The 18362-nt window shown below is 37.5% G+C and overlaps 1 protein-coding gene and 1 long non-coding RNA gene across 8 annotated transcripts in view; one reads left to right on the top strand and one right to left on the bottom strand.

The window, feature by feature from the left end:
* Positions 1 to 52: 52 nt before the first annotated feature.
* Positions 53 to 1620, top strand: LOC122308954. Its single transcript, XR_006242291.1, has 2 exons — positions 53 to 618; positions 1189 to 1620. It is a non-coding gene; the product is annotated as an uncharacterized LOC122308954 (long non-coding RNA).
* The window catches only part of LOC122308952, a 31592-nt gene continuing 14840 nt past the window's right edge, over positions 1611 to 18362 (bottom strand). For 3 of the 7 annotated variants that reach the window (XM_043122234.1, XM_043122240.1, XM_043122239.1), the window contains 7 exons: positions 12441 to 12594; positions 12288 to 12351; positions 11250 to 11315; positions 11035 to 11162; positions 4460 to 4971; positions 3535 to 4027; positions 1611 to 1837 (listed from right to left, as the gene is read on the bottom strand). In XM_043122234.1, the coding sequence (XP_042978168.1) occupies positions 11086 to 11162; positions 11250 to 11315; positions 12288 to 12351; positions 12441 to 12594 (361 nt within the window). In that variant the 3' untranslated portion in view covers positions 1611 to 1837; positions 3535 to 4027; positions 4460 to 4971; positions 11035 to 11085. Of the gene's footprint in view, positions 1838 to 3534; positions 4028 to 4459; positions 4972 to 5258; positions 5539 to 10731; positions 11163 to 11249; positions 11316 to 12287; positions 12352 to 12440; positions 12595 to 18362 lie in introns of those variants that run through there. The other 4 variants (XM_043122235.1, XM_043122238.1, XM_043122237.1 and 1 more) reach the window with 4 other exon arrangements.

Genomic DNA, 18362 nt, shown 5'->3' with positions numbered 1-18362 from the left:
AACCACCCTGCGTCCCGGTTGCAGCATCGCATCCGACGTGGCAAAAATTAAAAACAGCGTCGTTCTAACACTGCGTTTCCGTTCTCTCCTCTCCCATTTCGCCCCCACATTCTCTCTCTCTCTCTCTCTCTCTCTCTCTCTCTCTCTTCCATCTTCTTCTTCTTCTTCACCCTTCTGTCACGAGAAAGCTGCAGATCCAACCCAAAGCAGTCCATCTTCGTCTTCGAGGAAGCCGCAGCGACACCCACGACCGCTTGGAATCTTCTTCTTCTCCCTTTGTCTTCGAGAAAGCCGCAGATTCAGCCACGAACACACGACACTTTCATCGCTCTGTCTCACGAAAACAACCACAAACGCCGCTGAACCCACGATGGGTCTCTTCTCGTTGTCGCATCCACGAAGCCATAGAGCCACACCTACGAATCGACGAAGCCCCTTTTTTCTTCTTCTCCACCCAGATCTGAAACAAACTTCCCACAGAGGCCCGAAACCCTAACCCACGAGCTAACCGGCACCCTTTATAAGTTCAAAACTTCAAACACACTCCATACACTCACAGCAGCGACACAGTTGTCGGAGTGAACAGAGAAGCTAACGCACGAAGACAGGTTCTCCCAGGTAAGCTAATTTGCTGCCATAAATTATTCTTGCCCCTTAGAAATAAAAAATTAACAATATTCAATAGTTACTAAAGCTATTCAGTTTGCAACGTTGTTCCCGAGTATAACAATATTCGGTAGTTATTAAAGCTATTCATAAAGTCATATATATATATATATATATATATATATCATTGATGAAAGGGATTTTTCATTGTTATTTAATTTTGTTTGTAGGGGTGGGTAAAAGTAAAGGCTTTTTTAATGTATGTTAAGCTTGTTGTTCTAAAGGTTTTACATTCTTCTGCTTTTTGTTTTAATTTGTTGGAGTCAATGTACCATTGCCAACTTGCTATAATACAACACCACTAATCGCATGTATCTTATGTCTGAACTATAACTGATTCTCTGCCCATTAAGCGCTTCAATATAACATATTAATTGGGTTTTGGAACTACTTGCTTATTAATTGATCAGAATTCTTGTGCATGCCTTGTGACGATGAATTTTCATTTAGCTAATACCAAACTATCACTCTTGTCCATTTCCCATCATTCTCAACTAATTTGAATTCCTCATATATTGCCAGGTTTTACAGCTAGTACAATTAGCTTTCCATTGGAGGTGGCGAGGAAAAGGCTAGAGGGTAAGAGCTCTAGAGGGTAAGTGCTCACCCCACATGGCAACAGCACTTTCGGAAGTCATCAAGGAGAAAGGCCTGATGGGACTCTACAGACGATGGGGAGCTAGTTGTTTAAAGGTCATGCCATCAAATCTTGGTTTTTTTCTCAAGGGAAGTTCATGGATCTGGACGAGGGGCTCCCCCATGGGCCCATGCTATCTGGCATCTACAGCATTGTTGAGTTCCAACCAAAAATTTTGGAATGTTGTGTATTATATAACTATTTGGAATGTTGTGTATTATGGAACTATTTGGAATATTGTTGTGTACTATGAGAATGTGTTACTGGACACAGGTTGATTTATAGAACCACAAAAAAGCTTCTTTCATTTGTAGAAACTGATAAATCTTATATAACAAAATATTCAGTGTCTTTTTTACAATCACTTACTCAACTCACATATTGCAATCACTTGCTCACATATCGTTTACAATCACAATACCAGAAAAGAAAATACACTCAATAGATCTCGAAATCATAAACCAAAATCCCCAAGATCTGATGTGCTCTATTCTCATTATCCGTCTGTCTTCCATCCATCGCCCCAACATGCATCTGTGAAGATAATATGACAAAGTTTAGCAGATATAAACTAGAGATGAAACAAAATCAAGTACCACAATATCAAGTAGAGATGAAACAAAATGGAATTTTAATATTTAAGTCAAACTGTTATCATGTAAATTTATAATTCAGCTCACTAGAAAGAGCATCCTCCTCAAGGTGGTAGGTGGATAAATTGCCACCAGTCAATCAGTTCAAATAAACTAAAAACACAGGACAAATTTCCAGTTAAAAATATATACGATCACTTCATGGGAATAATGTGTACCCAAAATTGGGGGAAATGCACCTAAAAATGCAAATAAGGGAGTAAGGAAATACAACAGCTATAGATATTTCTCCAAAGAAATATAGGAGTATTCTAACAACAATAACAAATTAGAAAAACCAGTAAGGTTTTAGTAATCAGGAACATTATCTTAGAAAAATGAACTCAAATATATTTAGAAACTAGAAAGGAAAAAAGAGAGGGAGACCATCACTGCCCTGCAGGATAAAAATTCCCTTGGGGAAAAAATTGATCAATTGTGCAAAGATGCAGTCTTCCCTTGGGGAAAAATTCTTGAATATTCATTGGTTTTCCATCTTGAGAGATTTCAGATCTTTGAGATAGTAACATAACTATTTTGATAGCTCATGCCAGACATCCATATGATGCATGAGGAGCAAAAAACAAGAACTGAACAGAGGATCGTCAACATTTATAATTTTTCATTTTTGTAAGTCATGAAACCAAGTTCTATTATCACGATAGGAAACAAAGAGGTTAAGCAAATTAGAAGAAACTCATCGAGACCCAAGAAAACATCTTCAAGCATAAGCAGGCACGAAACAAATATTTATAAACATGCAGATATACATCTTAAAAACACCCAAAATTCAACTTTTTGTTTACTAGGTAAAATCTAGATTTCCTATTATTATATGCTGCTTTTGTTTAATTCTACCAGCAATACTGGCATAGTGGCATGCTTTTAAAGCTTGTGCTCTTTAAAATTCTTATTTCTTTGTCCCCAAGTACTCACTACTCACATAATTTTCTGTAATTGTTTGTTGAGTAGTTTTATAAATCAATAGTTAGTGTTTACTTATTTTTATCCATCAATAGTTAGAGTTTTATAAACAAACATTTAGCCCGAAGATTAGTAATAAGCATCCAACATATATACTCATGGAACTTTTGACCAAATGACTGTCTATTTAGACGGTATTTAACGTATAATTTAAATGAGATCCTATAGAAGTGACATTATACAAATGTTGAATTGCAGGCAGTTCTTGTTAATTCGAAGAACAATAAAGAAAAATGGGTTTGCAGCAATGTGCAGATCTGTAGTTACTCAATTCATAGCATTTTCGCTTATATCTTTATTTGTCTTAAGAAAAAGTCGAAGAAGAAATCTGCATGTTCTCAAATTGCACATATGGGGAAGCTCACATTTTTTTTTTTTTAACCTTGGACCTTGAAGTTAACAACAATTTCTTCGGCTAACTTCAAAGCCAATAATTTTTCTAAGCTATTTTAGCAAACAAACGTGGGGAAGCCAAACTGATAGCAAACAAACGTGGGTCCTCCTCTCACTGGGAACCAAGATCTTCTCGAATGAAAATTTCAGTTCAATGCAGAATCATTTGTGAGATTTTAGAAGATCTAGCTACTGGATCTAGCCACTACAGATCCAATGTACCTTAATAGCAGATGGAGACCAGTTGCCCTCTCACCCACGACGACGACCGCGACTCAGAGATCTGGACTGTCCCACAACGGCGACTGCAACAATCGGTTTCGTTCTCGCACGAACACAGAAGCCACAGACTAGAAAGACAAAGCCTGGGAGAAGATGAAGCTCGGGAGAAGACGAAGCTCAGGAGTGGCGAAGACGAAACTGAATTTCTGAACTGGGAAACTATTTCATTTCCCGCTTTCATGGCATCTATTTTGGTTTTTTTTTTAAATAAAAAGAAAAAAAGTTGGCTGACATGGCGAAAGTGGCCGCGGCGGGGACGCAACCCCGGTTGCCCCTAGAATTGCTCTTTTTAGAGTCTTGTAAGGAGGTTGATTCTCCCTCGAAGAGGATCGTATCAATGCAACTTGTGGCTGAAACCTTTCATCAAACAGGTTATCAGCTTTCCCTTCATTCTTGTATTTCCATTGCTTGCTCCCTCCTCCACCATAAACACCTGCGCACAATAACCAGACCCATTGATCAGAAAGGTAGCTAACATTGGTATCAGTAGTCATCCGATCCTACCATCAACATAAAATACAACCCAAACAGCCTCCCATCCACCCAAACAGCATCCCAACCAACCCAAACAGCCTCACAGAACAACCAAACAACCTCACAGAACAACCAAACAGCATCCCATACAACCCAAACAGCATCCCAGCCAACCCAAACAGCATCCCAGCCAACCCAAATAGCCTCACAGAACAACCAAACAACCTCCCATACAACCCAAAACCATGGCTGAAAATACAAGATCCAAAACTCAACTCATAGAGGCCTTACAAGTTCAAGTAGAACAACACCAACAGGAATTTATTCCAATCAAAGCTGAAATCAGGGAGCTCAAAACTGATGTTCAAGAAATTAAAGATATGCTACGTACCTTGATGAACTGACAGAACCAGCCACCACCTTCTCCACTTTTTAACCATGAAGCCAACTTTGAAGTGGAAAATCATGACCCAAGAAGAATGAATTCCAGAAGGGTCAAGATGGATTTTCCCCATTTCCAAGGACTCAATCCAGCCGCCTGGCTTTTTAAAGCCAACCACTATTTCGACTTCCACCAAACACCAATGCCTCAACGACTATTGATGGCCTCTTACCATATGGAAGGAGATGCTCTCGTATGGTTCGAAAATGTTGTCGATGGGGGGTTATGCCGTGATTGGGACACTTTTTCCAGAGTATTGCTGTTGCGTTTTGGACCCATGGCCTACAACGATCCAATGGAGGCATTGATGAGGCTGAAACAGACCACTACGGTTGAGTCTTACATGAGCCAATTTGAAAGGTTGGCCAACCGCTTACGAGCTCTCTCGGATAATCATAAGTTGAGCTGTTGTCTTTGTGGCCTGAAAGATGAAATTCGAATCCCGGTACGTATGTTATGCCCTGTGAATTTAAATGCAGCATATGGATTAGCAAAAATGCAAGAAGAATACATTCCAAGCATCAGAAAAATTGCTAAATCAATGGGGGAAAGAACCACAGCCATGGGTGGGGGAAATTATTCCACTAGCTCTTATTTGAGCGACTATTCTAACAAATGGAGAAAACCTATGGGGGGCGCTAAACCAATTTCTTCTGAACAAATGAATGAAAAGCGACGCAAGGGCCTATGTTTTAATTGTTATGAGAAGTGGAATCCACAACATACTTGTAAAACTCCTCGGATTTACCTCTTGGATGTAAATGAGCAAGTATGTGAGGAGTTGTGTGAGGAAGAGGAACTGCTGCCGATGGTCGGAATGGACGACAAAACAGTGCTGGAAAACAAAACTACACCAACCAGCAGCAAGGAAGAGCTGGAAATTTCCTTGGCTGCCATAGCGGGAACCCCCACGGTGAGTACAATACGTTTACTTGGGAGTCTTTGTGGTGAACAAGTGGTGATCCTTATAGATTCAGGCAGCTCCCACAATTTTCTAGATTCAGCGTTAACAGCAAAGTTGCAGCTGCCTGTGGATTATTCAGTGAACTTGAAAGTTAGAGTGGCAAATGGCCAATGTCTTAACAGTGAAGGCATATGCCAAACAGCCCAGTTAAAGGTGCAAGGTAATCTGTTAAAACCCCCCCTTCATTTATTAGAGTTGGCTGGTTGTGACATTGTGCTTGGAGTCCAATGGCTAGAGACCTTGGGTCCCATAACTTGGGATTTTTCAAAACTATTAATGACCTTTATGTGCGAAGGCAAAACCATTGAATTCAAGGGGATGAAGTTGAACTCCTCGGTTGTCGAGGATGGTCCAAAGTTATTGAAAGCAACTTTGGCTAAAGGGAAGGGCATTCTTTTATAGATTATAGGTGAAAGGGAAGTGAAGGAACATTCTGCAGTGGTGGAGGGGCAAGGGCATTCTTTTATAGATTATAGGTGAAAGGGAAGTGAAGGAACATTCTGCAGTGGTGGAGGGGCAATTTTCTGAACTGTTAGAAGACTTTAAAACCGTATTTGATGAACCCCAAGGGTTACCCCCACCCTGTTCTCATGACCATCAAATAGTCCTTAAAGAGGGCACTCAACCCATCACAAATAGACCCAACCGATACCCTTATTACCAGGAAACAGAAATTGAAAAGATTGTGGCGGAGTTATTGGAATCGGGAGTGATTAGACCCAGCTCTAGTCCTTTCTTCTCCCCTGTTTTGCTGGTCCGTAAAGCCGATGGAAGTTGGAGGCTTTGTGTGGACTATAGAGCACTTAATAAGGAAACGGTGAAGGCAAAATTTCCTATCCCAGTTACTGATGAGTTGCTGGATGAACTTTTTGGCTCGGTGATTTTTTCCAAGCTCGATTTAAGATCGGGCTATCATCAAGTGAGGGTGGTGCCAAGTGACATTCCTAAAACAGACTTCCGTACCCATGATGGACATTACGAATTTTTAGAAATGCCTTTTGGCCTCACCAACGCTCCAGCCACATTTCAAGGGTTAATGAACGATGTTTTCAAACCTTTTTTGCGAAAATTTGTGCTTGTTTTTTTTTATGACATTTTGGTGTATAGTAAGTCCAGGGAGGAACATGCAGGTCACCTAAGAGAAGTTTTAAACATGATGAAACAGCACTGCTTGTATGCGAAGAAATCTAAGTGTCGGTTTGCGGTTGATGAAGTTGACTATTTGGGCCACATTATTAACAGTAAGGGGGTAATGGCTGATCCTTCAAAGATTACTTCAATGATGGAATGGCCTGAGCCTAAGAATGTGAAGGCCTTACGAGGTTTCCTAGGGCTCACGGGGTACTACCGGAAATTCATTAGGAATTATGGTCTCATCGCAGCTCCTCTCACCTCATTACTCAAGAAAAACTCTTTTTCTTGGAACATGTAGGCCAGTGAGGCGTTTACAGCCCTAAAGCAAGCTGTTTCACACCAACAAGTCCTAAAACTTCCTGATTTTAGTAAGCCATTTGTGATTGAGTGTGATGCCAGCGGAAAGGGCATCGGGGCAGTGTTAATGCAGGCTGGACAGCCTATTTACTACCTCAGCCAGGCACTTAAGGGCCGGGCGCTCTCACTATCCACCTACGAGAATGAGTTATTTGCCTTAGTAACAGCGGTGCAAAAATGGAGGCCATACCTTCTTGGGCAACCATTTATCATTAAAACGGACCAGCAAGCACTTAAATTCCTGCTAGAATAGCGGGTAGGAACTGAGGCACAACAAAGGTGGATTACTAAGTTGATGGGGTACGATTTTATTATTGAATACAAAAAGGGAAAAGAAAATAAGGTGGCAGATGCTTTGTCAAGGAAGGAATGTGAGAGTCAAGAGGCAACTTACTCGGCTATGATATCCGTCCCCACCCCACTTTGGACTGAAGAATTGAAGAGGAGTTACCAAGACTCTACGGAGTTGACTGAATTAATTCAAAAGTTGCATGATAATAAGGAAGTTCCTAAGGGGTTATCCTTGCAACAAGGGTTGTTGGTTAAAAAGGGGAGACTAGTGGTGGCTCCCAATTCAGATTTTAAACAAAAGGTTTTGCAGTACATTCACAACAATCCCCAAGCGGGTCACTCGGGGTACTTAAAAACATATCACAGGGCGAAGCGTGATTTTTATTGGAAGGGCATGAAGCGAGACATCAAACAGCTGGTACGAGAATGTGAGACTTGCCAAGCTGTGAAGTATGAAACGACATACCCTGCTGGGTTGTTACAACCCTTGCCCATTCCTAACCAGCCCTGGACTGACATCTCCCTTGATTTCATCGATGGCTTGCCAAGTTCTAAGGGATTCAATGTGATATTTGTAGTGGTGGACAGATTTTCAAAGTATGGTCACTTTATAGCCTTGGCCCATCCTTACACAGCCCAAGGGGTAGCTGAGGAGTTTATGAGGAATATTTTCAAGCTGCATGGATTTCCTAAGTCCATAGTATCAGATAGGGATCCCATTTTTCTAGGGTTTAGGGGCGGGAAAGTTAGGGTTTTAAGGGTTCATACTTGAGGGAACCACACCTACTCCAAAACCCCATGCCCTTTTTTTTTTTAAGCATCAAACAACTTGAAAATTTCTACTCATCATGATATCATCTCTATAGTATACGTCATATATAATTTTTTAAATTTTTTTCTTAATTTAGTCAGAATTCCTTTAGATTAACGATCACTAAGTTTTGGTTTGGTCCAAAAAAATTCTCATCTCAAACTCAAAATTTTTATCTTATTATTACAATTTTTCCAAATCCTCATACAAAATATAATAAATAATTCAACTTTTTCTTAACTTTTTCAAATTTCAAACTAATAATAATATCAAAATATAATATTTTAATATTTCATCTCAAAATTCAAAACTCTCATTTCAAAATTCTTACTTACCAAACCATAAGTTACAATTAAGTAATACACTCATGCTACTACTCGTTAAATGGTATCCTTACTACCTCTATACTACTCTAATGTATTTGAAATTTTTTTTTATTATTTTCTTTTAAATATTTTTTTAACATCCTTAATCATTAAGAAACAAAAAAAAATTAAAAAAATAAAAATAGTAGTAAAAAGGTAAAAAAAGATAGTAAGCCTATCATTATTCTACTAAAAAACAAAACGTAAAACTCTTTTTTTTTTTTTTTTTTTTTTTTATGACATGTATGGATTTGTTTTTTATTATTTTTTATGAATATGACATGTATGGATTTGTTATCATGACATTTGCATAATGATTCAACTACAAATGATTATAAAATCTCTTAATAAACCCCAAAATGAACCATTTAGTTCATTACTAAACAATAATACTTCCAGAAGTTTCAATCTCCCTAGTTTCCAAAATTATAATTTTATTTCTATTCTATTGTGCCAAATAAATATCATATCCTACAGTTGATGGTCATTGTTTTATAGTCACTTCTATTAATTAAAAGAAAAAAGGATCTAAAGAGAACATGTATCAAAATTGAGAAAAAAAAAGGGGTTATATTCTTTCTTTTTTTTTTCTTTACTTTTAATATGAACAGGTACTACATGGTATTGCCAGGTTCAGTGGTCCATTTGAGCAGTAAACTATATATACGTTTCAAATTCGCATGTAAACTATAAAAATTGTATGTGAACTACACATTATAGGAACCATTCAAAATGGTGAGGAATTGAGGTACACGTTGTAAAGCAATTGCTGTGTGAAGTGTGAACAACCACAAAACTAGGGGTGTAAATTTTAACCGGTAAACCGAAAAACCGGACCGGACCGGTTGTGCCGGTTTTGAACCGGTCCGGTCCGGAACCGGTTTCATAAAATGAAAAACTGGCCGAAACCAGTCCGATTTCGGTTCCGGCCATTTTTAGACCGGACCGGACAGGTACTATTTAATATGTGTATATTTTTTTATTTATTTAATGTTATATGTTATATATTTTATATTATATATAATATATAATAATATAAATTATAATTATATATAAGATAGTGTTATTTTAATTTATAAAATAAAAATTTAATCTCAAACATGAAAATTTAATTGATCATATGCTTTAAATATATAATATTATAAATATATATTATTTATTAATAACATTTTATCATAGATTCATAAGAAGTAAGAACTTAAAAAGAAAGAAAATCACTCAAATATTATTACTAAATTTTAATGGCCTAATACACTTAAAACTCTTTATATTTTTTTTGATAAGTACATAAGACATTAGTAGATAAATATAAATTATATATATTAGCATATAATTTATATAAAGCCATACCAAAGCTATACTAATAGTATAAATTTTTTACATAGCACTTTTTTTTTTTTGCATAGCAGTCTTTTTATATAGTAGTTTTTTTTTTAAGTATAATTTTTTGACATAGCAGTTTTTTTTTTTTTTTTATAAACAGATTTTTTTATAATAAATATATATTTTATTAAAACCGGAAAACCGGACCGAACCGGACCGGAAACGGGTAAAACCGGAATACCAGTTTAGGAGGGTAATCGGTGTGTAATCAGTTTTGAAAAATGTAAAACTGGTGCCTACCGGTTCGGTCCTAGATTTTGTCTAAAACCGGACCGAACCGGACCGGTTACACCCATACACAAAACTGCCATAGGCAACGATAGCTTAAATACATAATTATAACCGATTATTCTCCCTTAAATTTACACCCCTCTAAAGAGGAAAGAGACCACAAACAGGCTAAATGCCAAGACTGGAGGCGGCCAAACCAGATTATGCAAGTTCTGTAATTATTTAGAGATTCAAATCTTTACACATAGAACTAGGATTTGTTAGATTAATGCCACTCAACATCACCAATTCTCATTCTATTTTCCCTGTAAGAGTGTCATTGAAGCTGGTATACATAAAAAGCAAGGGCCCAAGAGGAAACATTCCGGTTTCATATGAGGTCGAGCTATGACTAATCTTCCATCATCATCTGTTCATTTTCTCATTCCAACAAATTTCTCAAAACAAAAGGTTCACAGGGTATGAACTAATTAAACATGTTTGCAGCCACCTTTCATTGGAAATACAAGTATTGACATTATTAGTGGCCTATGAAACTATGCCTTAGGTGGGGAAAACAAAATTTATCAAATATTCAGTAGAAAGATATTCTTCATAACAAAGACAACCAGCATATCAAGATTTCTCAATCTTCATTTTATCCACTATAAATCAAAATTTATACCACAGTACATACAAAATAATATAAGCCAGCGAACCTCATCCCACTTGATCAGCAAATGTATTATGTTTTTCTGGTAGCAACCGAGTCGTTAAAGTTTCAGATTTTCATTTTGTTTCAGAATTTAACTCAATCATCATATCCCAGAATAAGCATCCCGAAAATCCTTTCATTGAACTGAGAAAAGGAAATTAATACAAGTCCACAGATATACAACTAGATAAATGATTTCAGCCACTGGTATTCTGCCCCCGACATTTTGTGAGGAAGGAAAAATCACGCACATGATCGGGGTATAACTTCACAAGAAAGAGGTTACATTTGTACCTTTAGGAAAACAAGAGCTTCAAAGGAAAAGGCAAAAAGGATTTATCGTTCTCAGAATGAGAATTCCTTGGGTAGGTCTTGAAATTTTCCTGTTAAAAAGCTCTTGTACTTTCCTTGAAGATTTCCACCTGGAATATATATATATATATATATATATATTAATACACCAGTAAACTTCCCTTACCAGCAGGGAAAGAAAAAGGATGAAAAGATACCTTTGGCTTCAAATTGGGGGATGCTCTTGGACAGAGTTGATTCCACCAACTTAACAAGATTCTTACCTGCAAAAGTCAAGCAAATGACACCACATTGAAATAAATATCTGTGTTCAGTATCTAACTCAAGTGAAATGGATTATTTTAGCTTCAAATGGAATGAAAGCAGAAAAGATGTAAGGACTTCAAGCAAAGCAGTCTCTTTTGTTAGTTAATGTCATAATGTTTTATTGTGTTAAAAGGGTGAGAGAATCATAATAAGCCCAAGACTACAAAAGAAAAAAGAGAAGAGCTGGGTAAAATCATTCAGAAGGCGCTTTTTCATGGTGTATCTCTCTGTTTCAGTGTATGGCCATACAACAACCACATATCGAGCAGACATTATATATGCAACCTTTTTTTTGGTAAGCAAAGTTTTTCTAATGATGAAAAGGCAAATCCAAGTATAAAGGAAGTATACATCAGATAAACCTTACTAGAGAAAGTAAAAAAGATCGAAAAAAATCCTGAAAAGCTACATATAGAGAAAACATAAATAGGCAGCCATGCAAAAATGGTGTTTTAAAGAAGAAAGCTCCTCCAATTAACTTTTATCCCCCAAAGATGAGGTTAGACTCTAAACTACTTGTGAAGCATTGCACATAACGGTAATAGATTTTCTATCCATGCATGACTGCAATACTACTACATGTCCTTGCGTTCTGTTTCCTTTTTTCCATATAAATATCACTCCCTTTTGGGATCTAAGAATAAAGCAAGCATTTAGCATGTGCCCCTTCTATTTCTTCCAAATAATGCGAATCCTTCCCTTCCCGCAGCAAGAAAAATCAACTGTTTTTTGCCCGTAAAGCAAGCAGATCAGAAAGAATAAACATAATTTAACCACTCAACAACCGACTACATGTTGTGAGAGGAGGAAAAAAAAAAAAAAAAACTATCATTCACAGAGTTGATCAGATAGTTGCTCCGAAGTAGATAATATCTAAAGGGCGGCTTCTACCCGTGAGAAGGTTCAACTCATCCCACTTCTTTACCTACCAGTTACACTCTTTTCCCCCTCGTTGACATTGATGAGGAAAGATGGGATTTCGTTCTCTTGCAACTGCAGAAACAGTATAAAAGATTAATTAGTCCTGATAAACATAACCAAAAATAAAACGATAATTAATTTAAACCAGTTCAAGATTTGACCTTGGACAAAAGAGCCTTTGCAAGTTCTAACAGGTCAATAGATGAAGAGCCATTGCTGTATGCAGGCAAGAACTTCCCATTTTGATAGCCTGCCAGGAAGTGATAGGCTGCTTGCCCAGGAGAGAGCTTTGATGCAGAAGGGATACTTCCAGAACTGCTTCAAAATAAAGGATCACATCAGGCACAGCCCAATGGGTAGTTAAAAAAAAGGACATGAATTTCCCATGTACTTGAGCAGCACCTTTTTTGCTCATTAATAAAATTATCTGGTGAATATAACATAACAGGATATGGAGAGCATTCCTAAGTCATCGGCAGTATTAGAATGTACCAGGGAAGAGAATCTTATGTAATAAAAATGTTGGTAAAGTCTCAGGAATATTGCATAGATCTGGGATTCAGTGCCACCATTATCAGCATATTAGGGCTTTAATGGGTGGTTATATGTGAGGGAAACGTCCCAGTGTATACCTCATTGTTAAGTCTAGAAATTGAATGTGGCATAAAAGAAAACAAAAAAGAGGGAGAAAAAGGATGAAGAGATCACAGATATTGATGTTGTTTCACCATAATTTGCAAGAAGTTATTGGGACTTCCTCACAATAAGGTTCTAAGTTTATTTAGTAGTTGCAGACGATTCAGGTCATAAAAAAATTTCCTTAAAAAATGTTCCTTGGAAACCAACAGAATCCAAGATTGCACATTAAAACAGAGGGTGCTTTTATCAGATTTCTCCATGGGTACTAGAAATAATGAAGAGTATGTTCTGCCATGCAGAAGCTTTAAGTTATAAAACATAGTGTTCTTATGCTTTGAGGCTGTCTGAGGATTAAAAATCATATGGGCAAATCTTATTTGATCATCAAATAAGATTTTATTGATAGTCGGAATAGGCAAAAGTCCTAGTACACAGGTCATATAAAAGAGCAATGCCTAAGAGTGATGTTCTACTAATACAAGAAATTCATGAACGGTCATTCCATTAAAATCAATTACAATCGACCATTGAAAAAAGTGTTAAAAAATAAAGTTCTAAGTTCATCCAATGACTGCTCACGATCTTCAAAACTTCGCTTGTTCCTCTCCCTCCAAAAACACCACCATAGGTAGATCGGAACCATCTTCCAAATTGCAGAAATCTAAAAAGTGCCTTGGAGACCTCTCCATGAAGCTAAGAGGACGATCACCCTTCTTGGCATCACCCAAGCTACACCCACCCTAGCAAAAAAGTCATTCCACAAAGTCGTGGCAATCTCACAACGTATTAGTAGATGATCGATGGATCCTCCGTTTTTTTTACACAAACAACACCAATCCAAGACTATGATTCCGCGCTTCCTTAGGTGAGAGTGAGAATCTTCCCCAAAGAAGCTATCCATACAAAAAATGATGCCTTTACAGGGGCCATTGTCTTCCAAATTCTCTTCCATAGGAATGGATTTACATTGTACTTAGAGACGGATTGGCAGAAGGAGCATACTGTGAACTTCCCTTTTGCCGAGGGGCGCAAAAATAGCTTGTCTTAACCTCTCCCCCTCATAGGAACAAAATAGACTAGGTTGTAAAATTCAGAGATTGCTTCAGCTTCCCAATTATGGACAGCTCTAAGAAATGTGACATTCCATTAGGGAGTGCCATTAGATTGGTCAAGGAGGTCCACAATTGAGGCTTCCTTCATCCTCGCTATACCAAAGAAGCCTGGATAGGCTTCTTTAAGTGCCCTATCACCACACCATATGTCATGCCAGAATTTGTTTTGGGACCTATCACCCACCTCCAAAAGGGTAAAACTAGAAAATTTAGTCCACCCTCATCTAATGTGCTTCTAGAGCCCCACCCCATCTGATCCACTCACCTCGTTCAAGCACCAATCTCCCCCCATACTCTACTATACTTTTGAGTCTAAAGCTATTCACCACAAAGCTCCATGTTCTATGGGATATCTCCATAGCCATTTTCCCAACAAAGCTTTATTAAAAAGCTGCAAATTTCGGATACCCAAACCTCCTTTGGAAATTGGAGAACAAACATTAGCCCATTTTACCGGATGAAATTTGAACACATCATTCATCCCTCCCCATAGGAAATCCTACTGTACTTTCTCCATACAATAAGCCACCTTTGATGGAAGTGAAACTAAAAGAGAGGAAATAAGTCGGTAGGTTGAAGAGGGTACTTTTAATGAGTGTGACTCTGCCAACTTTGGATAAGTACATCCACTTCCAACTAACAAGTTTGCGCTCCATCTTTTCTAGGACATCATTTCAAATGGATATCAATTTGTAATGAGCACCCAACGGGGGGTCGAGATAATTCATGGGTAAATGAGATATCTTGAATCCCAAGATCCAAGTCATACCATCCACATTATGCACTTGCCCCACCGGTACTACATCTGATTTGCCCAAGTTCACCTTTAATCCAAAAATCACTTCAAAGCACAGAAGGAGAGCCCTCAATGCACGGATATGATCATGGCTGGCCTCACAAAATAATAGGGTATTGTTGGCAAATAAGAGATGAGATATATTGAGAGAGCCAGTATTTGCCTCCCCCACTAAGAAGCTAGACATAAAACCACCAATAAGAACCAGTCAATCACATTAGCAGGTTTGCACATATCCTTGGTTTAGGGTGTCATTGCTTCCAATGAAGTATCTGGGTCTCCCATTGGGGGTGTTTTTGAGCTGAATTTTTTTTTTTTTTTTTTTTATAAGTAAACGGTAGTATTAATAATAATAGGCATAGCCCAAGTACACAAGAAGGTATACAAGAGGTAAGACCTATCTAGGTGGCTATAGTAGTCACTAGAAACTCGTGTACATTTAGGCCATTAAAGTCTATAGCTAGAGACCATAAAAATAAAATGCTGAAAAATAAGATACAAAGCTCCTCAGTTGTCCTCTCCTTATCTTCAAATGTTCGTTCATTCCACTCTTGCCAAATGCACCACATAATGCAGATAAGTATCATCTTCCACACAGCTTTGATATGTAGATCACACCCCGACATCGCCCAACTGGCTAATAATTCAACTACTGACTTCGGCATCACCCAATTTAACCCTACTCGACAGAACACTTAACACCACAAGGCTCTAGCTGTCTCACAATATAGCAGGAGATTATTCACTAACTCACCAGCTTTCTTACACATACAGCACCAATCAGTAATGATTACCCACCGCTTCCGCAGATTTATCGGTAGTCAGAATCTTACCCAGGGCTGCTGTCCAAATGAAGAAAAGTGTTTTGGGCAGCACTTTATTCCTCCACAATCTTCTCCATGGAAATGGAGCATTCGGTATATCTGTAAGGGCCTTATAATAAGAGCGAACCGAGAAAATACCTTTACCCGTATGTTTCCACCACAGCTTATCTTCATGTGATCCATTCGGCTTCATAGAGTACACTAGGTTGAAAAAATCTGCGAAACTGTTTACTTCCCAATCATGTGCTACTCTATAAAAAGTGACGTTCAAGTGGACTTGATCCCCTGAGCAAACCAAAAGATCCGCGACCAAAGCTTCTTGATCGCAAGCCACTTTATATACAAAAGGAAAAGCGTCATTCAGTGCCTCCTCCCCACACCAAATGTCCCTCCAAAAACTTATACGTGTGCCCTCCCCCACCAAAAGTTTAGTATGGTTGGCAAACAACCTCCATCCTCTTCTTATTTGCTTCAAGATCCCCACTCCATATGGTCCATTCCCCTCTCTAGTACACCATCCCCCCCATAGGCTACCATATTTACTATGAACTACTACTTTCCATAAAGCTTCCGGCTCCATATTATATCTCCAAAACCATTTCCCTAGGAGTGCCTGATTGAAGTTTCTTAAGTTCTTTATCCCCAAACCACCTGAAGAAATTGGTCTGCAAACCGTATCCCAGTTGATAATTCTCCCCCAAACCACTCCAAAGGAATTCAAGTTATTAGGAACGGTGTTATAGAAAAGATGGAATGACGGCTTTACCTATCCAAAGGAAGTCACGTTACACTAATCAAGAGTACTCTCTCAAACCTTCCTACATATATATTACAGTCTAGGGGCATAAATCAGTCCGGTCCGAGGAGATGATAGACCGAAACTTTCAGTCCATCATTTCTCAGGACTGGAACGGACCGAACCAGTAGCTATCGGTCCATTCAGTCCGGCCCAATTATTTTGATATTTTGTTTCTTTTCTTTTTTTTTTGGCAAATAAATTATCTAAATTACTAAAATTAAAATTAAGTAAATTATTAATATGGATTATGTAACTAACTCATTAAAAATAATATTTAACTATAATTATTTTTATGATGTTGATAATTACTACTTACTAATTTAGACTTTACTCTTTAGTATGTATAATTATTAATAATGTCATTTTTATATGTGGTTAATGAATGTCAAATAATTTCATTGTAAATAGATTATTCATACTTGTTTGCAACTTAGGTATTTAAAAAAAAAAATTACCTAATTACTAGTGTAAATAGTAGAATATGTATGATGTATTAACTATTTACATATAATGACATAACTTATCACATTTTTTTTTATAAGTAATCAAAGTGTATTAATGAAAGAATAGGCAAAAGCCATATGAAGTACAAAAGTATGCCCTAGCTACGTAGGGAGTATAGATACAAGGCTGTCATGGAAATCTTGTCCATTAAAAATAACATTTGTGGCCCAAATACAAAGAGTTCTAAAAAAGAAAGCTATTAGTTTTATCACATAATTTATGATTTATTATTAATTGATAGCATATATTATTTAATATTTTATATGGTCAATGATAATAAATTAGATAAAAATTACGTCATCAACTTATATAATTACTATATAAAAATAATATATTAAATTATTAAAAATATTTTAAATATAGGACCGGACTGGACCGGACCAAAAACTGTACACCCCTAATATTACTTGTCTCTATTCTCTATGCCTGTGGGAGTACCCCAACTTTTTGAGAAGCTTCAAAGGGACTTCTTCCAAGGAGGAATGGGTGAGGAGTTCAACTTTCACCAAGTCAAGTGGTCCCAGATTTGCACTCCACAATTGTTGGGCAGATTGGCAATTGGAAATAGGTTATGGTTCAACAAAGCTTGGTTGAGGAAAGGAAAATGTTGTGGCAATTGGAGGTGGAAGCCAAATATGGTAGCATAAGGGGAGGATAGTGTTCAAATGAGATTAGCCAGTCACTTGGGGTGTGGAAAGCTAACAGAAGAGACTAGGAAATTCTCCCATCTTATTGAATATAAGATGTTCTCTAACAGTCCGATTTTTTTTTTTTTTTTTATATATAGTTAATAAGAAAATTTTATTACTATGAATAGGCAAAGACCAAGTACACAGGACGTATATGAAAGAAATACCTACTTGACACTTGAGAAGAAAAGAGGCTAAAGCAAATCCTGAAAATTATCAACATTCAATAAAAGAGCCTTAACCTACAAACACAAAGTACTAAAGAAGAAATCCCTAAGTTCTCCCAATGAGCATTCTTTGTTTTTGAAGCATCTCTCATTCCTTTCCAACTAAAGACACCACATCAAGCACAAAGGAATCATCTTCGATATGGCAGCAACACATTTTCTTCCCTCAAAACCATTCCAACATGAAAGAAGATCCACCACCTCCATAGTCATCACCCAAACAATACCCATCCGACCACAGGAGCATCTTGATCCCTAGCAATCCTATAAAAAGAAGGAAAAGCAATCTTGAGAGCAGAATCCCCACACCAAATTTCATGCCATAAAAGTATCCTCTTCCCATCCCCCACCTTAAATTTAATATGACAAGAAAACTCCCCCCAGCCCTTCCGAATGGTCTTCCACAAACTCATCCCATACGCTCCTCTTACTTCATTTGAATACCAACCCCTCACATACTCCCATATTTAACATCATTAAGCCCATTAACATT

This window comes from Carya illinoinensis, chromosome 5 (assembly GCF_018687715.1).
Source record: "Carya illinoinensis cultivar Pawnee chromosome 5, C.illinoinensisPawnee_v1, whole genome shotgun sequence".
NCBI lineage: Eukaryota > Viridiplantae > Streptophyta > Magnoliopsida > Fagales > Juglandaceae > Carya > Carya illinoinensis.
This window is presented reverse-complemented; position numbering and strand designations above follow the sequence as displayed.